Source organism: Carcharhinus amblyrhynchos, chromosome 31 (assembly GCF_965287045.1).
Source record: "Carcharhinus amblyrhynchos chromosome 31, sCarAmb.v2.hapA, whole genome shotgun sequence".
Taxonomy (NCBI): Eukaryota; Metazoa; Chordata; class Chondrichthyes; order Carcharhiniformes; family Carcharhinidae; genus Carcharhinus; species Carcharhinus amblyrhynchos.
In genome coordinates this window covers 20,420,139-20,440,084 of record NC_137354.1, presented here as the reverse complement: position 1 = coordinate 20,440,084, position 19,946 = coordinate 20,420,139, and the positions used below count along the sequence as shown (strand labels likewise).

Sequence of the window (19,946 nt, the reverse complement as noted above, 5' to 3'; positions counted from 1 at the left end):
AGAAAATCTGCTCATGGGGCTTGACCAGAGATGCCTCCTTTTCTGAATGCATTTGTACTCTTGTTTTATGTTGTACAGAATGTGTGCTGTGGTAAGTTGGGGGGGATGACCTCCCAGAAGGGAGACGTCTCCATTTTCAGGTATTTCTGTGGGGAGGTCTTTCTGGTCTGGGAACCTGTTCAGAGTGAAACCAGAGAACTGTAGACTTCAACCAAAGAACTCAATTTCTAGTATCATGTAAGCATTAGAATGTACTGTTAATCCTGTGAAAAAGGGCATTTTGTCTACGGGATTGGTTTGATTGGAATATTGCAGATATCTTGAGGGTTATACATTGTCATGTTTGCTTGTTTTTTGTTTGTAATTGCTAAAAGCTCTTTCTAATTTTCTTACCATACATGTTAACTATATTCTTAAATAAACTTTGTTTGATAAAAGCCCCCCTAGTGGGTCACTTGAATCATATCTGAGGTGAAACATCTCATGCTTACGCTGGCCAAATTCAAGTTGCAAACTTAGGATCAAGGCAGACTCCATATAATACTTTGGAGTTTCTAATCTGAACCATAACAGTCACCATAAAGTAAACAAAAGGGGATTGATTGATTCTGGGAACATGAAACTTCTAAAGGATTGTACAAAGTAATTTAGAAAACATATTTAAGAAAACGTATTTAAGAAATCACTAAAGAATGGGTGTGTATTCATGCAAAGATCAGTTTGGAAAGATTTAAAAAGTGTGTGAAGGTATTCTTGTGTTTTAATTAACTTTAACAAATGTGTAACTTTAATATAAAATCATTGCAATTGGTCTGAGAAATTACCTCCCGATTTCAGAAAAACTTACAATATTCAAATTGCAAAACCATTCTGGCAGCTGTTTCAAGTTTCATTTTGCGATTTGAGCAGCTTGGCACTTAGCATCTGCCGTGCTATAACAGTACAGACACCTCAACAAGACTGCAGAAAAAAATAAAATCCACAACAACTTCCTCAATAAACTATCCAGTATTGCATTGGGACTATAGGCCCAATGATTTCTGCCCTTGCCATCATGTACTCGAGTGCAGAATACTGCACCCCAGAATGATACCAATCTGCCATCAACTCAACAGTTGTATCATTACAGGTTAATCAATGACCAACTCGCCTCCCTTAGCTCCCAGTTCTGAGCAGCATTGCGCAACTCCACCCAAGTCCTCCTCTCCCCGAACATCATGAGGCAAGCTACTATAGAAGCTCTACTCCAACCCGAGACTGATCATGTTTGCTGACCTCCTCAGTTCACCAACAATACACCTTCCCTCACACTCCTTCACATGGTTAAACACACCAGGCTGGAGAGTTACAGCTACGGACCTACAGCAGGAGGATAGGGAGGAAAAACCGACCAACAAAAATCAATCTCTCAGCATATGCCCCATTACCTGTTCACCTGACTTTAATCTCCCATGCCAATCATGGGCCCTTTCAATGGCTTCTGGACTAACCAAGGCCTCTGTGCAGCCACCTAGCGTCAGTGGGATCGCCAAGATCACCCAGGCTACAGTTGTGGTGCAATCCAAACAATGATTCATATTGTTGAGATGTGTCCTCTGACTTGAACTTGAAGGTGGGCTGAAAGAACTGCATCTAGCCGCTGATAAGGCTGTTGCATGGTCAATGATTATGCACAGGGCAATTTAATAATAAGCCTGGCCAGCTCAGTTAATTCAGTACAGACTGGACATTGTAATTGTGATTTCCTTTCTGTATGGACAGTACTACATTTCTACTGTCTCCATCCAGTTAATCTGACAACCTTGCCTCTTCTTATCATTGTGTTAGCATTGTGTTTGCCTCTTCTTATCATTGTGTTAGCATTGTGTTTGCCTCTTCTTATCATTGTGTTAGTTATTGCTGTATCTGTGGATCTTTCAGGTCATGTCTGGGACTTCAGATATCTGCTGGTCTTCCAAAATCCCATCACTGGAGACCTAGAACTACATACCACACCTTGGTCATCCTGCGAGTGTTTATTTGATGATGATGAAAGAGCCATTGCGTTCAGGGCCAAGTACCAGCCCAGTGTAACAGCCTCTATTAAAGTGATGGACCTTTCCACCCTGCTTCGCACTAGGTATTCAGGTGCGTACATAGCTACTTGATGGCAACAGCATTATAACCAAGGGTCTCAAATTTTGCTCAAAAGTGAGTTGAATTCTCGAGTATTTCCAATTTATTTCTCTGATGTATTTGTGAAACAGTATTTTATTTACGGGAAAATTCTCATTCTAATGTTCTCCTCTCCTTGCCTGGAGGTCCCGGTTTCAGGCCTCAGGCACCAGGCCCAAGTGGCTAATTTTTGTGTAAATGCATACAATGAAATCCTGAAATCTAATCCAAAGGTTCTAAGAAGAAAGAACCTGCAGGTATATAATGCCTTTTACAACCATACAATGTCCCAAAATGCTTCACAATCAATTAAATACTTCTGTAGTGTAGAAAACCTTGCAGCCAATTTATGCACATAACAACTGCAGGAACAGCAATCTACTAGTAACCAGATTGATTTTATTTATTTATTAGTCACAAGTAAGCTTAGATCAACACTGCAATGAAATTATTGTGAAAATCTCCTAGTCGCCATACTTCTGCACCTGTTTGGGTACACTGAGGGAGAATTTAGCATGGCCAATGCACCTAACCAGCACGTCTTTCGGACTGTGGGAGGAAACTGGAGGGAACCCACACAGAAACAGGAAGAATGTACAAACTCCACACAGACAGTGATCCAAGCCTGTAGCATATTTGAATTTCCAGAAGGTGCCACAAAAATTGCAGCAAAAAAAAAGACTACATGTTACTGCTCGGTGGTATGGTGGCACAGTGATTAGCATTGCAGCTTCACAGCGCCAGGGACCCAGGTTTGATTCCCAGCTTGGGTCACTGTCTGTGTCGAGTTTGCATGTTCTCCCCATGTTTCTGTGGGTTTCCTGCCAGTGCTCTGGTTTCCTCCCACAGCCCAAGATGTGCGGGTTAAGTTGATTGGCTGTGCTAAACTCCCCCTTAGTGTCAGGGGATTAGCAGCATAAGTATGTGGGGCTCTGGGGATAGCGTCCTGGGTGGGATTGTAGTCGGTGCAGACTCGATAGGCAGAATAGCCTCCTTTAGCACTGTTGGGTTTCTATGGTGATATATTCCATGAATACAGGATTGCTTAACAGGAAGCAGTTGGGATACGTGGCCTGTTTTTAGGTTGGCAAACTGTAACTATTGGAGTGCAGCAGAAGCCTCAACTATTCCCATTCTATATTAATGACTTGCGTGAAATGACAGACTGTATTAAAACTAAATTTACTGATGATATAAATATAGATAGCAAAGTAGATTTGAGGAGAATACACAATCTGCAAAGGGAGGTAGATAGACTAAATGAATAGGAAAAATATTGGCAGATGAAATAGGTGGAAAAATGTGAGGTTACCACATTGGTAGGAATAAACAAGCAGAAAATTAATTAAATGGAGAGAGATTGCTGAATGCTGCAGCACAGAGGGATCTGGGTGTCCATGTGAGCATGCATAACAGCAAGTAATTAGGAAGGCATCAATAATGTTGACCTTTATTGCAAGGAGGATGGAGTATAAAAGTTGCAAAGTCTTGCTATAGCTGTACAGGGCATTGGTGTGACCACACACTGTGTAAAATCAGATCCTATCCCTCTCTTAGGAATTAATTTTACACGGTCTCATTTCCAGCTGTCCAAATGCATCCCAATTTATTACCTCCTGCCTATAACTTTTATACTTGTCTTCATTATGTAACTATCCAGTCCCTTTGAAAGCTGTAAGTGATTTAGTATCAATCATACTTGTGACAAAGTATCTCACACTTGTTTGTTTTCCAATCCCCCTTATGGCCCTTATATTTACCTGTAATAGAAACATAGAAGATAGGAGCAGGAGGAGATCATTTGGCTCTTCGAGCCTACTCTGCCATTTCTTACGATCATGCTAATCATCCAACTCAGTACTCTAATCCTGCTTTTTCCCCATAACTTTTGATCCCATTTGCCCCAAGTGCTATATCCAGCTGCCTCTTGAATGCATTAAATGTTTTGACATCAACTACTTCCTGTGGTAATAAATTCCACTGACTCACCACTCTTTGGGTGAAGAAATGGCTCCCCACCTCCGTCCTCAATGGTCTACCCCAAATCCTCAGATTGTGACCCCTGGTTCTGGACTTTCCCACCATTGGGAACATCCTCACTGCATCTATCCTGTCTATACCTGTTAGAGTTCTGTAAGTCTCTGTGAGATCCCTCCTCGTTCACCTAAAATCCAGCGAAAACAATCCTAACCTAGTCAATCTCTCCTCATACATGAGTCCTGTCATCCCCAGGATCAGCCTAATAAACTTTTGCAGCACTCCCTCGACAGCAAGAACATCCTTCTTCAGATAATGGCCACTCTGTTCTACTTTACAACAAATAGAAGTAACTTCTCTATATACCCAATAATTGTCATAAGAGTAGTTCATTCACACTGATGCAGACCATCCTGTAACTGCTGTTAATTGAGATCAGATTTATTGATGGGACCCAAAGCTGACACCAGCTGAGAAGAGGTTATTTATTGCATACTGATACAGTGAATCTCGCACTCTGTGATTCTTAGAAACACTTTACAATCAATTCTGCATCATTGATTAGTGTGTCAGAACTAACAATCTCCTTCATTTGGATTGACTGGTTAAAGGAGACTGTCTGTATGTAAATGTACACACAGAATCATTTATTATGTTCATTGTGCATATTCTGCAACGCCTCATCGAGTTAATACTTTAAATCCTTCCAGTACCGTTGGCCAGGTATCGTTTCTCTTTCTTGTGTACTTTTTTTTCATACTTTAACTGAAAAATGTAAACTGTGAAAGAGCTTTATCAGGATACTACAGGAGCAGAAGTGAAAATGGTGGAAATCAAGAACTAATGATTAGGTGACACCAAGGTTGAACTTTAAAGGCTGACAAACGAATGGTGTTCAATAGGTGTGATTTCCTGAGAAAAGTGAAGTTCTGTGCCTGACAAATGTAGAGAAATCATCTGAGGCAGACCTGGCTCAAGTGACCCATTCACTAATAACTGACAAGTCCATAACCAATGCCCCCTTATTCTAGATTCCCTAGTCAGGGGAAACAATGTTTTAGTTATCTCCCCTCTCAAGCCCTTCATAACCTTAAATATTTAAAAAGTTTCATAGAGGTTTACAGCATGGAAACAGACCCTTTGGCCCAGCTTGTCCATGCAGCCCAGTTTTTAACCACTAAACTAGTCCCACTTGTCCACGTTTGGCCATATCCCTCTATACCCATCTTACCCATGTAACTGTCTAAGTGCTTTTTAAAAGACAAAATTGTGCCCATCTCTACTACTGACTCTGGCAGCTTGTTCCAGACACTCACCACCTCTGAGTGAAAAAAATGCCCTCTGGATCCTTTTGTATCTCTCCCCTCTTGCTTTTTAAACCTATGCCCTTTAGTTTTAGATTGCCCTACCTTTTCACGCTACTTCCAACTCCACAATTCCTTACCTTGAATATTAAAGTTTTGTATGGCACTTTATTGAATGCCTTTGGAAATCCAAATGTATTATATCTAGTGGTTTCTCTACCTATTTTACTAGTTACATCCTCAAACATCCTTTCATAAATCAAGTTAAATCGACATGGTTTTATTATTGTCACATGTATTAGCATACAGTGAAAAATATTGTTTCTTGCATGCTATACAGACAAAACATACTATACACAGAGAAGGAGAGGAGAGGGTGTAGAATGTAGTGTTAGAATCATAGCTAGGGTGTAGAGAAAGATCAACTTAATATAAGGTAGGTCCATTCAAAAGTCTGATGGCAGCAGGGAAGAAGTTGTTCTTGAGTTGGTTGGTACAAGATCTCTGACTTCTGTATCTTTTTCCTGTCAAAAGAAGATGGAAGAGAGAGTATTTGGGGCACGTGGAGTCCTTGATTATGTTGACTTGTTCTAATGATACTGTGCTTTTTTAAGTGCACTGTTAAGCTTTCCTTAATAATAAATTCCACCACTTTTCCAATAACTAATGTCCAAATAATTAAGTTCTTTGTTATCTCTGTGTCTCTTTGCAGGAAGTGTTCAACTGAAGACTCACATAGTAGCAATGCAGTGGAATGCCCTTTCTACCCTTACTCCCTTATTCACGATGGATGCCATCACTCCGATGGAGACAGTTTTTGCCTCTATCTCCCATTTTACGTACTCAGGCTGTGGAAACTGTGGCTCTGAACTGGGACTTGATGAAAATGGCATCTACCAGCAATGTATTCCATGCTTACCAAATAGCAACCTGCAAACCTTTTACCGGTAAGAATTCTATCCAAAACTTTTCTCCTATGGTCCCCACATCATGTATTCATGAAAAAAGATAAACAGGAAAGTGTTAGAAGGCTGTAAGTGGGTCATGCAATAATTTGATAACCTATAAGAAGAAATGACACAGATAATTGTGAAAATGTATATGCAAAAATATGAAACTATAGGGCCATGAAGATAAGATAGTAATAAATTCAGGGAAAATTCTTTACACTGAGTGACAAACTGTGAATTTTGCTACCATGTGAGGTAGGTAAGGTGAATAATATGGATTGATTTTAGGGGAAGCTGGGTAAGTACAAGGAAGAAAGCAATAGAAAGGTGCCCTGATGAAGTGAGAAGGCTTGAGTGGAGAGAAACATTGAAATAGACCCTATGGTGTTGTTTTTATGATGTAAAATTATTTACAGTTCTATTTCATGTGGCAAACAAAGATCTTCACGTACCACCATGGTGTTTAAAATTTGTGGATGTGGTGAGGTAATTGGGCCAAAAATGAGCTTCCCTTCTGACACAGCCCTTGCCTAACTCCAGTGGGAATGCGCTGAATGGAGTGACAGTCAGGCCAGTTACTTCAGGGCCTTGTAAGGGCCACAGCCTCCAATTGCCCATCAATGAACCATTGATATAGAAATGGAGGGGCAGTTCTATTATCACTGGTTAATCTGAATCTGGCAGCGGATTGAGTTATGATTGGTGACCAGTGTGCTTTGTGAAAGCCTGCCAACTGGTGCTTATGGACTTCTCTAGGCATCCAAACCATTAACATGTGTTTGATCATGGATCTTCCTTGAAAGTATTCACCACCTCCTTTTTCTAATGAGACAAATGTGGCCACTGACATTTTTCGGTGGAGGGGAAAATCCCAAATAATCAACCAAAAATCTACAAGATCTTACTGATGTTCTGCCATCGGCACGGGGGTTGGGCGAGTGCAGAGTGGGGCCCTGAATGCATCCCTACTGACACAGTCACCTACCATTGGAATGCTACTACATCTCCTGTGAATACTGGTGGGGCCAGCGGAGGAGGTCTCAGAAAGATGATTGCCACTAATCTTTGGCCCGACTGACTTTTTGATCAGATTGGAGGTCGGAGCAAGCAGTGCAGAGGGAGGGTTAATTAGCATCAGACTAACTCCTATACTATCTGAGTGCCTCCTGGAGTGGAAATCAAAGACCTTTACAGTGGTTCTAACTCTATTTATTTGTGAGGCAGTGACTCACATCATCAGCGTGAATGGAAAAAACACTTGCTCTGCTCCCTGCACCAATCGTCATGTCATTGATTTGCCAGACTAAGTCCTCTCAGATGAAAAATTTAAGCCAGCAATCAAAAACAAGGAAAGTTCCACTTGTTAACTTTGAAAATCCCAAGCTTAGTTGTCTCCTCACTGTACGTTTTACAGCAGAAATCACTATATAGCATGAGGTAAACAAACTGGCTGATACTTTCTCTATCCTTTATTGAGGGAAGCTCCAATGGTCAGTTATTGTGAAGCACAGAATGGGGGCTAATTCTGAACCTCCTTGATCTGTCCCATGTTGTAAGGAGTTTCCCATCACCTAAGTACAGTCAAAGCTATCGTTTTGTCACAAGTGCCACCTGCTGGTGCAACATTTTCTGCAGTCACTTGATATGCATCCATCTGTGCTTTTATTTCCAACAAGATATCTTCAAATGTCCCTCTCTTATAACAAAAATAAACTATAGGGCCCCTTGAATCATACTTAGCTCTCATACTATCTTGAAGAGAATCTCTTTTCCTTTCTGCTACCTCAGTTTAAGCAGTATTCTGTTCATTATCAGTCCTTGATTCTCTGCAGTTTCTGTGTGGATTTACAAACAACAGCCTGCTGCTACCCATGTTTGTGAGTTAATTCATAGTCATCAGCTATTACAGTGCTGCTTTTATCTGAGAAACATATTGATCTTTTTGCTGGCGCCTTATTTTTAAAAGGACACTATTTTTAAATTCTTCCATGAAAGCCTCTTTAAGGGTTTCAGAATTCCAAATCAATCTTCATACCCTGTGGCAAATATCAAATATAATTTCCTTTTCTCTAACTAATTCCACAGAATGATTCTGTTTCTTCCTTAGATTTTTAAACTTTTGTCAGTAAGCTTCCTGGACTAACTCATGCAGTTTGAGAATAGCATTCTCCAATGTCTCATAATCACTAGTCTGTACATCTAAAAGCAACAGATAAACTCCTTACACTTTCTCCATGAACATGCTTTGCAACTCCTCCTCCCCTAACAGCACTGTGGGTGTACCTACACCACATGGACTGCAGCAGTTCAAGAAGGCAGCTGACCACCACCACCTCAAGAGCAATGAGGGATGGGCAATAAATGCTGGCAGTAACATCCAAATCCTGGAATTAAAAAAAAACTCTTTCCTGTAACTTTGTAGCAATTTTCTCAAACGATGCAAAATACCTTTCAATTCCTTCCTCACTGAACTTTGGCACCAGGCAAATATTTCTTGCCATATCCAAACCAGGAATTAAATCTGAATCATTGTCAAGTTCTCCTGCTGTCCCTGGTTAGTGTAATTGAAGTTTTTCTCTATCCAGGTTCTGGGATTTAAGATTTTCTTCTTCTCCCTCTTGCTCTTGAAAACTCAAGGTCAAATCTTATATTTCCTTTCTCTCTCTTTTCTCTCTCTTTTGAATTCATTATTTTTAATTTCTCTTTCTTTCAGGTTCCTGCCTTTCTGACTCAAATTCTAATTATCGCATTTGCAGCTTGTGAGCTATAGAAATTCAGGTGTTCAGCCAAAACCTCAATAATTTCTATCATTTTAGCTCCCACTTTTAAATATATTTTCTATTTCTCTCAAACTGCCATCAGTTAGGCTTTTGCTAATTGTTGCAAGGTACGCTGATTGGTCCTCACTTTCAACTAATGCTTCAGCAATTGGCGTAAGGCACGTTGCACTGAGTATAGAAACAGTAACTATGAAATCTTGTTAGTTTAAACTCTGACAAATCCCAGTGTACTCATTCCCAGCCTCTGGATTTGCATCCTGCAATTTGTTACGATTCTGTGGAGACCACTAACTTTAAATAAGAATTGAATTCCCAATGACTGACTTAAAGGAATTGCATGACAAGTTTTGAGACTTGTCAGGTAACAACCCAGCCAAAAGCAATATTGACTAAATGTTACTTGTGGGCAATTTATGCTCTAATCTACAGAAAAGATTTATTAATGTATTAAAATGACCAATAATCCCACACTGCATATATACTTTACCATACACTTTCCACAGAATTGCAATCACTTCAGAAAGTTGCCCCCAACTCCCTGTTTCACTGAGTTGTAGCATTCACTGACTGCTGAAGGCATTCTTTCTCTCAGTGCCCTGAGGATTTCCTAACTGGCTTTCAGCAGTAAGGCCCTGGCTGGTGATTTCTCCTCCCAGTCTCACCAGGACAAATCTTCCAGTGCCCTTAAAATGCTGCAGTTCCCTTCTCTTTGAGCAGTGGACAAGGTTCTCCCAACTTTCTGCCTGATAGCTAAATAGCTCTTTTCCTCTGCAGACCACAGCAACTGCATCTCCCCCTCTCTCTCTCTCTCTCTCTCTCTCCCCCTCTTCGTCTGCCTCGTTCTGTCTTTGTTCAAAGTCTCTGAAACAGAAAGTCAGCAGTAATAAGAACATTTGCTTCTACCTTTGCATTTAGATGTTAAAATCTAGCACATGCCTTTCAACAATTTCTGGCTTGCTATGGGCCAAATTCATAGCAGATCATAGGCCTTTCTTCATTAGCTCATTTCACCTTAAACTGAAGAGACAGTCCAAAACATAATGATTTTATAAAAGCATTTATTTATAGTAACCAATGCAATCCAGCATAAGTATGTCAATAGTGTACCTAGCCTGAAGAGATGTCAGGAGACCCCTGCACATTGCCAGTCAGTCAGTAGCAAGCTCTGGAGTTGGTTTGGAATGTCGGCTGACATGTTTTCTTTTGTTTTCCCAGGCCCACGATGCTTGTTGTAACAGACCAAGATTCCCGGATTGACGTCCGTATCTCATCCAAACTCATGGAGAAGATATTTCTTAATATTCCTCCTACCTGGCTAAGCAGACTCATAGGTATCTGATCTCAACTTGTATCTTGAGTAAAGGATGTTACCAAGATAGTCAGACAGTAGGAGGGAAACAAGATCGAGAAGCAGGAATATTTATGGAGGTCATTCCAGAGCTTAAAGCTTTGGTAGCTTTTTGGTATTATTCTGCACATCTGTTATTTCTATCAAAATGGTTAACCTCACATTTTCCCGTATTATATTTCCACATCTGCCATGTTCCTGTCCACTTACTGGGTGGGATTTTTCAGCCCCTCCCCGGCAGGACCCGCCACAGGGTATAGCATTGAGCCAGCCGTAAATTCATTTTCTTTCAGTGGGACCAGAAGATCCCGGCAGTAGGCAGGGCTGGAAAATTCTGTTCAAATACTCTTGAAGCCGCTTTGCATTTTCTTCACAACACACATTCCCATCTAGCTTTGTGTTACTTGGAAATATTGCACTTGGGCCTTGTATCTAATTCATTGATATATATTGTAAGCAAGTACTGGTTCTTGCAACACCCCACTAGTCAAGGCCAACCAATGCAAGATTAAAATCAGGGATACTTAGAAAGCTGACCAGTAACTGCATATATATTTCACAGAAAGCAGATTGTTGGTAGTCTAGAGTATTTTGGGACTGGAGAACGTTGTAGACGTAGGGAGGGATGAGACCTTGGAGGGACTTGAAAACAAGGGTGAACATTTTAAAATTGAAGATTTACTTAATTGTGAGCCAGTGTTGGTCATTGGGCAGAGGAGTGGTGGCGAATGGGATATGATGCGAGTCAGCAAGCAGCCTGCAGAGGTTTGAACGACACAACTCTAACAAAGAGTGGAATGTGACAGGCCAGCCAGAAGTGCTTTGGCCTAGTCGAGCCTCGGGGTAACCAAGGATAAGGGTTTCCTCAGCAAATGAACTGAGGCAGAGCAGTGAGGCGATGCTACAGAGCTGAAAGTAGATGGCCTTATTGATACATAGATATGTGATCAGAAGTTCATTTTTGGACCAAGTACAACACGAAGGTTAATTGAAAATAGGAAATCAAGGGTGGCATTCTAATCCAAACCCAATTTGTTCCTTTAATTTTTCCAATATCTCGCATCTGGTTTTGGAAAGCTCAAATAATCACTTTATTCATTGATCTCTGCTCTTTGGTGGCCTTATAACGGAAATTTTTTTCCCTTTATTCTTTCATGGACGTGGGTGCCACTGGCAAGGCCAGCACTTACTACCCATCCCTAATTTAAGTGACATCCTTGGCCATTTCAGAGAACAGTTAAGAGTCAATCACATGAGTCTGGAGTCACCTGTGGGCTAGACCAGATAAAGGAGGCAAATTTCCTTCCCAAAGGAGATTAGCCAACAAGGTGGGTTTTTAATAGCAATCAATGATGGTTTCCTGGTTACATTTACTGAGACTAGCTTTCAATTCCTGATTTATTTTTATTTTTTTGTTTATATATCCAATTCAATCCAATCAAAGTCCAATTCTGAATCTCATCAAGTGAGACATTCCTGATCCAAGCTGACAAGACAGGCCTCTCACCACCTGTCTTATCCAAGCTGATTGGATAGACATTGCACCTCCTCCAAGGCTTGATCTCATTTGCATCTCCAGTGTTCTCCCAGAGATGGGCCTCTGGATTACTTGCCCAGTGGCGTTACCACTATGCCTCCACCTCACCCCCTCTGTCGTCTCGTCTGGTCACAGTAAAAGGTCTGACAACACCAGGTTTTAGTCCAACCGATTTATTTGATAGTAAACGCACAAGCTTTCGGGTTAGTCCCTTTGTCAGGTGAATGGAGAGTTCTGGCCTCAGACAGAGCATATAAAGCACAGACTGTTTGTAATCTGTAAACAGTCTGTGCTTTATATGCTCTGTCTGAGGCCAGAACTCTCCATTCACCTGACGAAGGGACTAACCCGAAAGCTTGTGCGTTTACTATCAAATAAATCGGTTGGACTAAAACCTGGTGTTGTCAGACTTTTTACTGTGTTTACCCCAGTCCAACGCCGGCACATCCACATCATGACTACTATCGTCTCGTCTGGTCAGCAGAGCAGTTGCATTACATTCATTACATTAGTTCATTGTTCTGTTTCACAATGAAAATCAACATTAAAATTGAAAGGGTCTCGATGAATCTGTTTGCAAGCTCAATCTCTGAAATGCTGGGTTTATGTGTTGCAGGGCCATCTGATAAGGTGACATATGGGATGGTGATAGCAAATTTGTGCTGCTCGTTGTTTGCAGATCCCAGTGACTGTTACATGTTGACATTGCAGAGCCAGTTCCACCTGGATGAAAACAGCATTGCCATGAAACAAGAATTCTATTTGTTGGATTTCCGCCCTGATCGTTAACCTCTGAGTTTGTTAGAAAGTGAAAGGTGAATTTACCAATCTCAAACTCCCTGGATGGCCTGTGGGGGTGGTGTGGGACCAGTGTGCGTCAGGAAGGTTTTTTTAAAAAAACTCATACAGGGGATGTGGACGTGGATGTTGCTGGCTGGGCCAGCATTTATTGACCATCCCTGAGGGCAGCTGAGAGTCAACCACGTTGCTGTCGATCTGGAGTCACATGTAGGCCAGATCGGGTAAGGATGGCAGATTTCCTTCCCTAAAGGGGACAGCGGTGTCATGGTTGTCGTTAGATTTCTAATTCCAGATTTTTATTGAATCCAAATTTCACACTCTACCGTGGTGGGATTCGAACCTGGGTCCCCAGAACTTTACTTTGGGTGCACCCAACACTGTCTGTCAACCGGCCCAAACTGCTGCTGCACGTAGCAAGGCTTGCTGTCCAAAGCTGGGTTGTCAAGGCCCGGAGCTCTCGATGGTGACCTGCAAGACCATCCAGTAAAACCTAACAGCCTTCAACCAGCCGTGCTGCAGCTACTGAGTTAACACTGCATGGTAGCACCAGGTGAGGCAAGGCCATCTTCAAATTAGGCACGAAGAGAACACATAAGGCTGTATATCTGTTTTTTGTGTATAGTTGGATGTATTATTGGATAAAGATGTTATGGAAAGGTTTTTGTTGATGACTTTTATTGTTGGATTATGAATGAGGGAACCCTGTGATGGAATTTCCAGATAAGTGTGCAGCAACTTGGAAAGGTAGGTCAAGTAAAACTGTCTCAGTGGAAGCAGAGCCACATAATCTGTTCTTCTATAGGTTACAAGTCCAAGATGTCTCCTCCCTACCTCCTGTTCCTCCTCCAATGCCTCCTTGAGCTCTGAAGATGGCCTCCGGATTTCTGGAGGCAATAGCTGTGCCCTCATAATGACTGAGTTTTGGAGAATGTGGCAGATCGCCACAAACTTCAAGACCTGATCTGGATTATAGTGCTATAATATAACATAATATAGCTCCTGCTATATGGTCCAGACAGTGGAATCACTATTTGAGGAGGCAGATAGATTGCTTGATGATGTTCTGAGTGGCTTCAGTGCTCTTGTTGCAGGCCTACTCAGCTCGGGAGGTGAAAGCTGAAAAGATGCTATTAGCCACACGTAGTGAAGGGTAACCTTTACCCAGGGCAACCAGCCTCTGGTGCTTTTAGAAGGGCTGAAGAAGCAATATGACTGATTCCAGGATAGCGGGAATTCACTCAGCTGAAGGTCTCTTGGCACAGTTGCACACAAAAGCACATTTTTTGAACCAATGCCCTTATGATTCCTGTTGTTCTCCCCTTTGTCATGAGAGCCGCTGCACATGGCTTCATCCAGATAACAAAGCATGAGCAAGGGAAGATCAGTAAATATCAACATTTTCTTTCCACATGCTTGTCTGTAATGTGTGGATTTCCTGAGTGGAATTATCCCATCCCACCCACCACCGGAATTGTAGCGGATGGGACACAGACCATGCAAAGGTCCATTGACCTCGGGTGAGATTCCCCAGTCTTGGGTGCAGCTGGAAAATCCCGCTGCCTCTCTTGACCTTATAATAATTGCAGCTGTAATTGAAATTTGGCTGCTAAGCATCCACCGTAGAATGTTTCAGCACAAAGACAGACCATTGGTCCTTCGGGTCTGCCTAGATATTTCTTCCCACGTAAATTACTTTGTTTAATTCCACTGCTCTGCACTTTATGATTATCTTAAATTTTGTTATATTTTGGAAATATCTCAATCAGTGAAAGAAACCTATCATTATTTCTCCTAATATTATTCATGACCTTGCAGACTAACCCTCCCAGTGATTTTTTTCCTCATTTCATCAAGAAGTTTGTGGTCTATATTCAGCTCCTCTCCAACTGCCTCTTGATGAGAATGTGGCTGAAAATGCAAGCTTCACCATTCTGGGTGGGCCTCTTCACTGCGCTAATATTGTTCTCCCTTCCTATGACAAAGATGCAAACTCTTGCTTGATATAGTTCCATGGGTGATGTCTTCCCTCAGCAAAATACCGCTTGCCTGGACTGTACACATTGGCAGATTGTTTTACCACTGGAGCCTGACTCTCTTATCTGTGCTGTGGATTATCCAGAGAGGAGTTGCTGAATAACAATCAGGAGCAGGAAGCTTTTCTTTTCCTGCTCTGTTCTAAGGTCCACTGAAGAAAATTGTAGAACCTTACCACTGCAGATTAGCTAACTCAAAATATCTGCATGGTTTAGCACCACAATACCTGAGCAACTTCGGTTCCAGTTTGGATTGCCTCACTAAACAAACAGCTTTTCCCATGTTCAGCGATTTCTGCAGCTGTTATGTGTCCACAACTCAGGATCAATCAGGATTTTCAAACTGAAAGTCCAAGCAGCACAATTGCTCTTTGTTTCCATAACTGATTGCATGAGGCAATTACACAGATCCGTAGGAGGGAACTGGGTGCTGCATGAGACTTCCTTTGTTTCAAGCTTCCTCCAGGTAATTAAATACAAGGAGAAATTCAGAATGACATGGTTGATTTTTTTTTCTGATGATTTAGACTTTATTATGATTTGAGATTACAGTTCTCTTAGTGCTAAATATTACATGTGTGTTACAGCACAACATCAATTCTACAGTTATAACAGGTAGAGTTACAGAATATATGAATCACCAGGACACAGTTATAACAGGTACAGAGTTACAGAATACAATATCACCAGGACACAGTTATAACAGGTACAGAGTTACAGAACACAGTATCACCAATTCTGCAGTTGTAGTGGACAGTGTTATAGAATACAGTATCACCAATTTTGCAGTGTACAACAGGAACAGTATTATAAACAACAATTCTTCATGGTGTACAACATACAATATTATAGATTGCAATATCACCATTTCTGTAAATTGTATAATATGTACAGTTATAAATTATAGTATCACCAATTCTGCAGTGTTTAACAAGTACAGTGTTATAAACTACAGCATCAATTTCTGAACAGTGAATAACATGCACAATATTATAGACTACAATATTAGCAGTTCTGTAAATTGTATAACAGGTGCAGTGTTACAGGCTATAGTATCACAGGGTCTGCACTTTGCTACAGATGACAAGCTGTTTATTAGGAAATGTTATTTGAATGACAGTATTAGAAAGCACTGTATTTGTGTATAAATCACCACCATGAAAATAAAACACTCAACAGACATGATCTGAAAGCTGCAATACAGCATTTCATGTCAGAGGTATTGTAAGAACATACAATATCCTTCAGCACCAGGACATCCCAGCCCTTGAGTAGCTGCTGCAATCTCTTGATGAGTGCATGCAGCTGTTTGCAAACACCTTTAGTTTGTTCATCTTCTCATGCCCCACCGCCACTACAAGCGAGAATGAAGAATGTGGCACTCAACCAAAACTCCTTTCACTGCAGCAAGACCAGAGAATTCTGGCTGTGGTATTCACTGGGATCTGTATTGGGCTTCACATAATCACAGTCTTTACTACTGGCTTAAATGATACCACTGATATGAAGATAGGCAGTATTGTAGGCAATGTAGATGCAAGCGTAAAATGACAATTAATAGATAATGTGAATTGGACAAAACTGGTAAATAAATTTCAGTGTAGGCATATGTTAGGTAAACTACTTAGGACCAAAAAAGGATAGAATAGGTTCTTTCTAAATGATGAAAATTTAGAAATAGATCTAAAAAGACTGTGGGAGAGTAGGTACATAGGGAATTAATAAACAAGTACAGAAAGCAATCAAAAAGGCTAATAGAAACCTGGCCTTTTAAATCTAGAGGATTAGAAGAAAAGGGAAAGAAGTTATTCTTCAACTACAGAAAGGGAAGGTTCTGTAGCCTCCCTGTTGTGTGTTTCTCATGGTGGGAGGCAGCGCTCCATTCACTGGCAGAGGGAGCTTCTGGTCCCGCCGCTGTCAGTAGGATTTCCCATTGGCTGCACCCCGCACTGCTGGGAAACCCACAGCGGGGTGCACCATCAGTGGAACAAGAAGATGAACAGCCGCAGAATTCCGACCAAAGCCTTGGTTAGGTCACAGTTGGAGTTCTGAGAGGAGTTCTGAGTACCACACCTTATGAAGGATAAATAGGCCCTGGCAGGAATGCAACATAGATTCACCCGATACCTGAACTCCAAGAATTAAGTTACAAGGAGAGATTACACAAACCAGGAATTTAGAAAGTTGAGTAATTTGCTCAAAATTTTCAAGACATTAAGGGAAATAGGTAGGGGAACAGATAGAAACTATTTCCCCTAGTTGGAGAATCTAGGAGGCAGGCAGGAATGAAATTATGAAACACTTATACCCCTGGTAAAAGTTTGGAATTCCCTTCTGCAAATGAAAATTGTTACTACATAGATTATTAATTTTTAATCTGGGACTGTATTCACCGGATTGATTCTGGGGATGAAGGGGTTGACGTATGAGGAGAAATTAAACAGTTTGGGCTTATACTCGCTGGAGTTTTGAAGGATGAGCGGAGATCTGATCGAGTATATAAAATTTTAAAAGGGATTGATAAAGTAAATGTAGACCAAATATTTCCTCTTGTGGAGCAGTCTAGAACAAGAGGTCACAGATATAGGTTTTGGGGCGGTAGATGTAAAACTGAGATGAGGAGGAACTACGTCTCGCAGAGGGTGGTGAATTTATGGAACTCGCTGCCCCATAGAGCAGTGGAGTCTGAATCATTAAATAGTTTCAAGAGGGAGATAGATATATTTTTGATCTTAAATAAAGAGAGAGGGATATGGGAACAGGTGGGGAGGTAGATTTGAGACCAAGGAGAGATCAGGCATGATCAGATTGGTGGAGCCAGCTCGAAGGGCTGAATTTGCCTATTTCTGCTCCTAATTCCTATGTTCCTATGATTGATAGAAGGTATGAAAGGATTTGAGATAAAAATGAGTATTTGCAATTAGGTAACAGTTCAGCCATGATCTGATTTAATGGCAGAACAGGCTTGAGGCTTAAATGTGCTACTGCAATGGCCTGTTCCTTATTCCTGTCTATATCTCTGAATCAGTCCATCTGTCTGTATCTCCAAGTCAGTCTTAGCCCTGTTTATCTGGACTCTTTAGACTGCCGATATTTCTGGGTCAATCCACCTGCCTGTATCTTTGGGTCACAGAGTTTTTGCCTCTAGGTTTGTTCACCTTTTTCAATCTCGGGTTTGTCTGCCTCTCTATAATCACAGGATCGGGCCACCTGGCTGTATTTTTGTGTCAGTCTGCTTGTCTGTGTCTCTGGGTCAGTCTGCTTGACTGTGTCTCTGTGTCACTTTCACATCACTCACCTGGAAAACAAATCTTTCATTCCATTGTGAGTTTGGTGTTTGGTTCTTGACAGATGGAACATGTTTTGTCAAATAGAAGGGGATTTTCACAGAGGATTGAAGTCTTTGGTTGTGATGACAGATTTTTTTACTTTGAACAGAAACCATTCTGTTTCCTGCTCCTCAATGAGCCCAAACTTTCTATTATTTCTTTCTGGATGATTTGTCTTACTGTATTCCTCTGGATTTAAGACACATTCTCCTGTTGTTGAAGAGGAAGAGAAAGGCAAGGATTAAATTGTCAGAGGTGAGAGGGTAATATGAACAGTAGTGGTCTGAGAAAAGGATATTCATACCATTGAATTCGTTCATCCCAATAAACCAATCAAGCAGTGCTTAAGATGTGTCATTCAGTGCAGGACTAAAACTAACCAGCCAGAAATCGTTGGATTCTAGCTGTAAGCTGATGATATCTGTGTCACTCATCTCTGTCCCTGACTCAACCAATCTGTTGTGAAAACCCTTAAATGGATTCAATTATTCCAGTGCTACTCTGGCCAGCATCTTCCATCCTCTGTAAACTTCAGCTCAGCGAAAACTGCTACCTGTATCCAACTCAAGACATCACCCATGTATTTTCTGACCTACGTTGCCTCCCAGTTTAGCAGTTCCTCAAATTTAAAATTCTCAGCATGGCCTCGCCGATCTGTACAACCTCTTCCAGGCCCACAACCCTGTGATGTGCCCTGTACAAAGGTCATCACTGGCAACTGGATCATCTCGCCTGTTGCCCATCAGCACAGACAAGGAAATAAGAAGTGAGGTTATATAAAGCTTTCCTTATTCAAGGTCACTCATCTGTGGTAATAAACACAGGAGCCATTGAAATCCAAACAAAGTAACTCGTTAAAGTAAAATGCAGGCTGAAAATAGAGGTATTGTTTTTAATAGTGGACGTCTGTATTTATATATTCCAGACCCTACCCATAAACTCAGTGAGGTATTGTTTTTAATAATGGACGTCTGTATTTAAATATTCCAGCGTAGTGTCAGCTGGATTATCAGCTCCAGTATATTTGTTGTTCACTAGATAAAACCATGTTCGTGCTTGAAACTTTAGTGAATAATAATGTGTACTTTCAGTTCTGGAACGGAAAGCATTTTGTAACATCAAACTGTGACATTGACAACATTAGTCTGACCATAGAACTGCTGGAATGATAGACTGACAGATGTGTTTATAGGTAACTGAGACCTGTTTGTAGAAAATGTTTTACTGGCTGCTAGAAAAAGTTGAAACTGTAAACATGTGGAACTTCTCAAAAATTGAATATTCAGTGTGTGAAACATATAGCAGGGACTGAACTTTACCAGCAGACTTGAGCTCTGTTGGCAATCTATGTAGACATTTCAGTCTTGGTCAGTGGTAACACACTCAAGATATGAATCAGGAGTTATAGTTGATCATATAGTTCCTCAAACCTACTCCATCATTGAGTAAGATCATGGTGGGGGCTCTATTTCAATTACATTTTCCTGTCTTGTCACAGGTAGGCTTATAAAATAGGTGTATAAAATAATGAAGGGTATAGATAGAGTCAACAGTGGCAGGCTTTTTCCTAGATTGGAGACAAAAATCACAAGGGGTCACAAGCTAAGGGTGAGGGGGGAGAAGTATAATATGGATACTAGAGGGAGGTTTTTCACACAGAGGGTCGTGGGGGTATGGAATGCGCTACCAAGTAAGGTGGTGGAGACAGGCATGCTGGACTTGTTTAAGGTTTA

General features: G+C 41.1%; 1 protein-coding gene across 6 annotated transcripts in view; it reads left to right on the top strand.

The window, feature by feature from the left end:
• shld2 (shieldin complex subunit 2) overlaps positions 1–13,511 on the top strand; it is an 88,357-nt gene extending 74,846 nt beyond the window's left edge. For all 6 annotated transcript variants that reach the window (XM_080215737.1, XM_080215738.1, XM_080215739.1 and 3 more), the window contains 4 exons: positions 1,921–2,127; positions 6,148–6,382; positions 10,381–10,496; positions 12,667–13,511. In XM_080215737.1, coding sequence (XP_080071863.1) covers positions 1,921–2,127; positions 6,148–6,382; positions 10,381–10,496; positions 12,667–12,839 — 731 coding nt within the window. In that variant the 3' untranslated portion in view covers positions 12,840–13,511. The remainder of the gene's footprint in view (positions 1–1,920; positions 2,128–6,147; positions 6,383–10,380; positions 10,497–12,666) is intronic.
• The last annotated feature ends 6,435 nt before the right edge of the window (positions 13,512–19,946 follow it).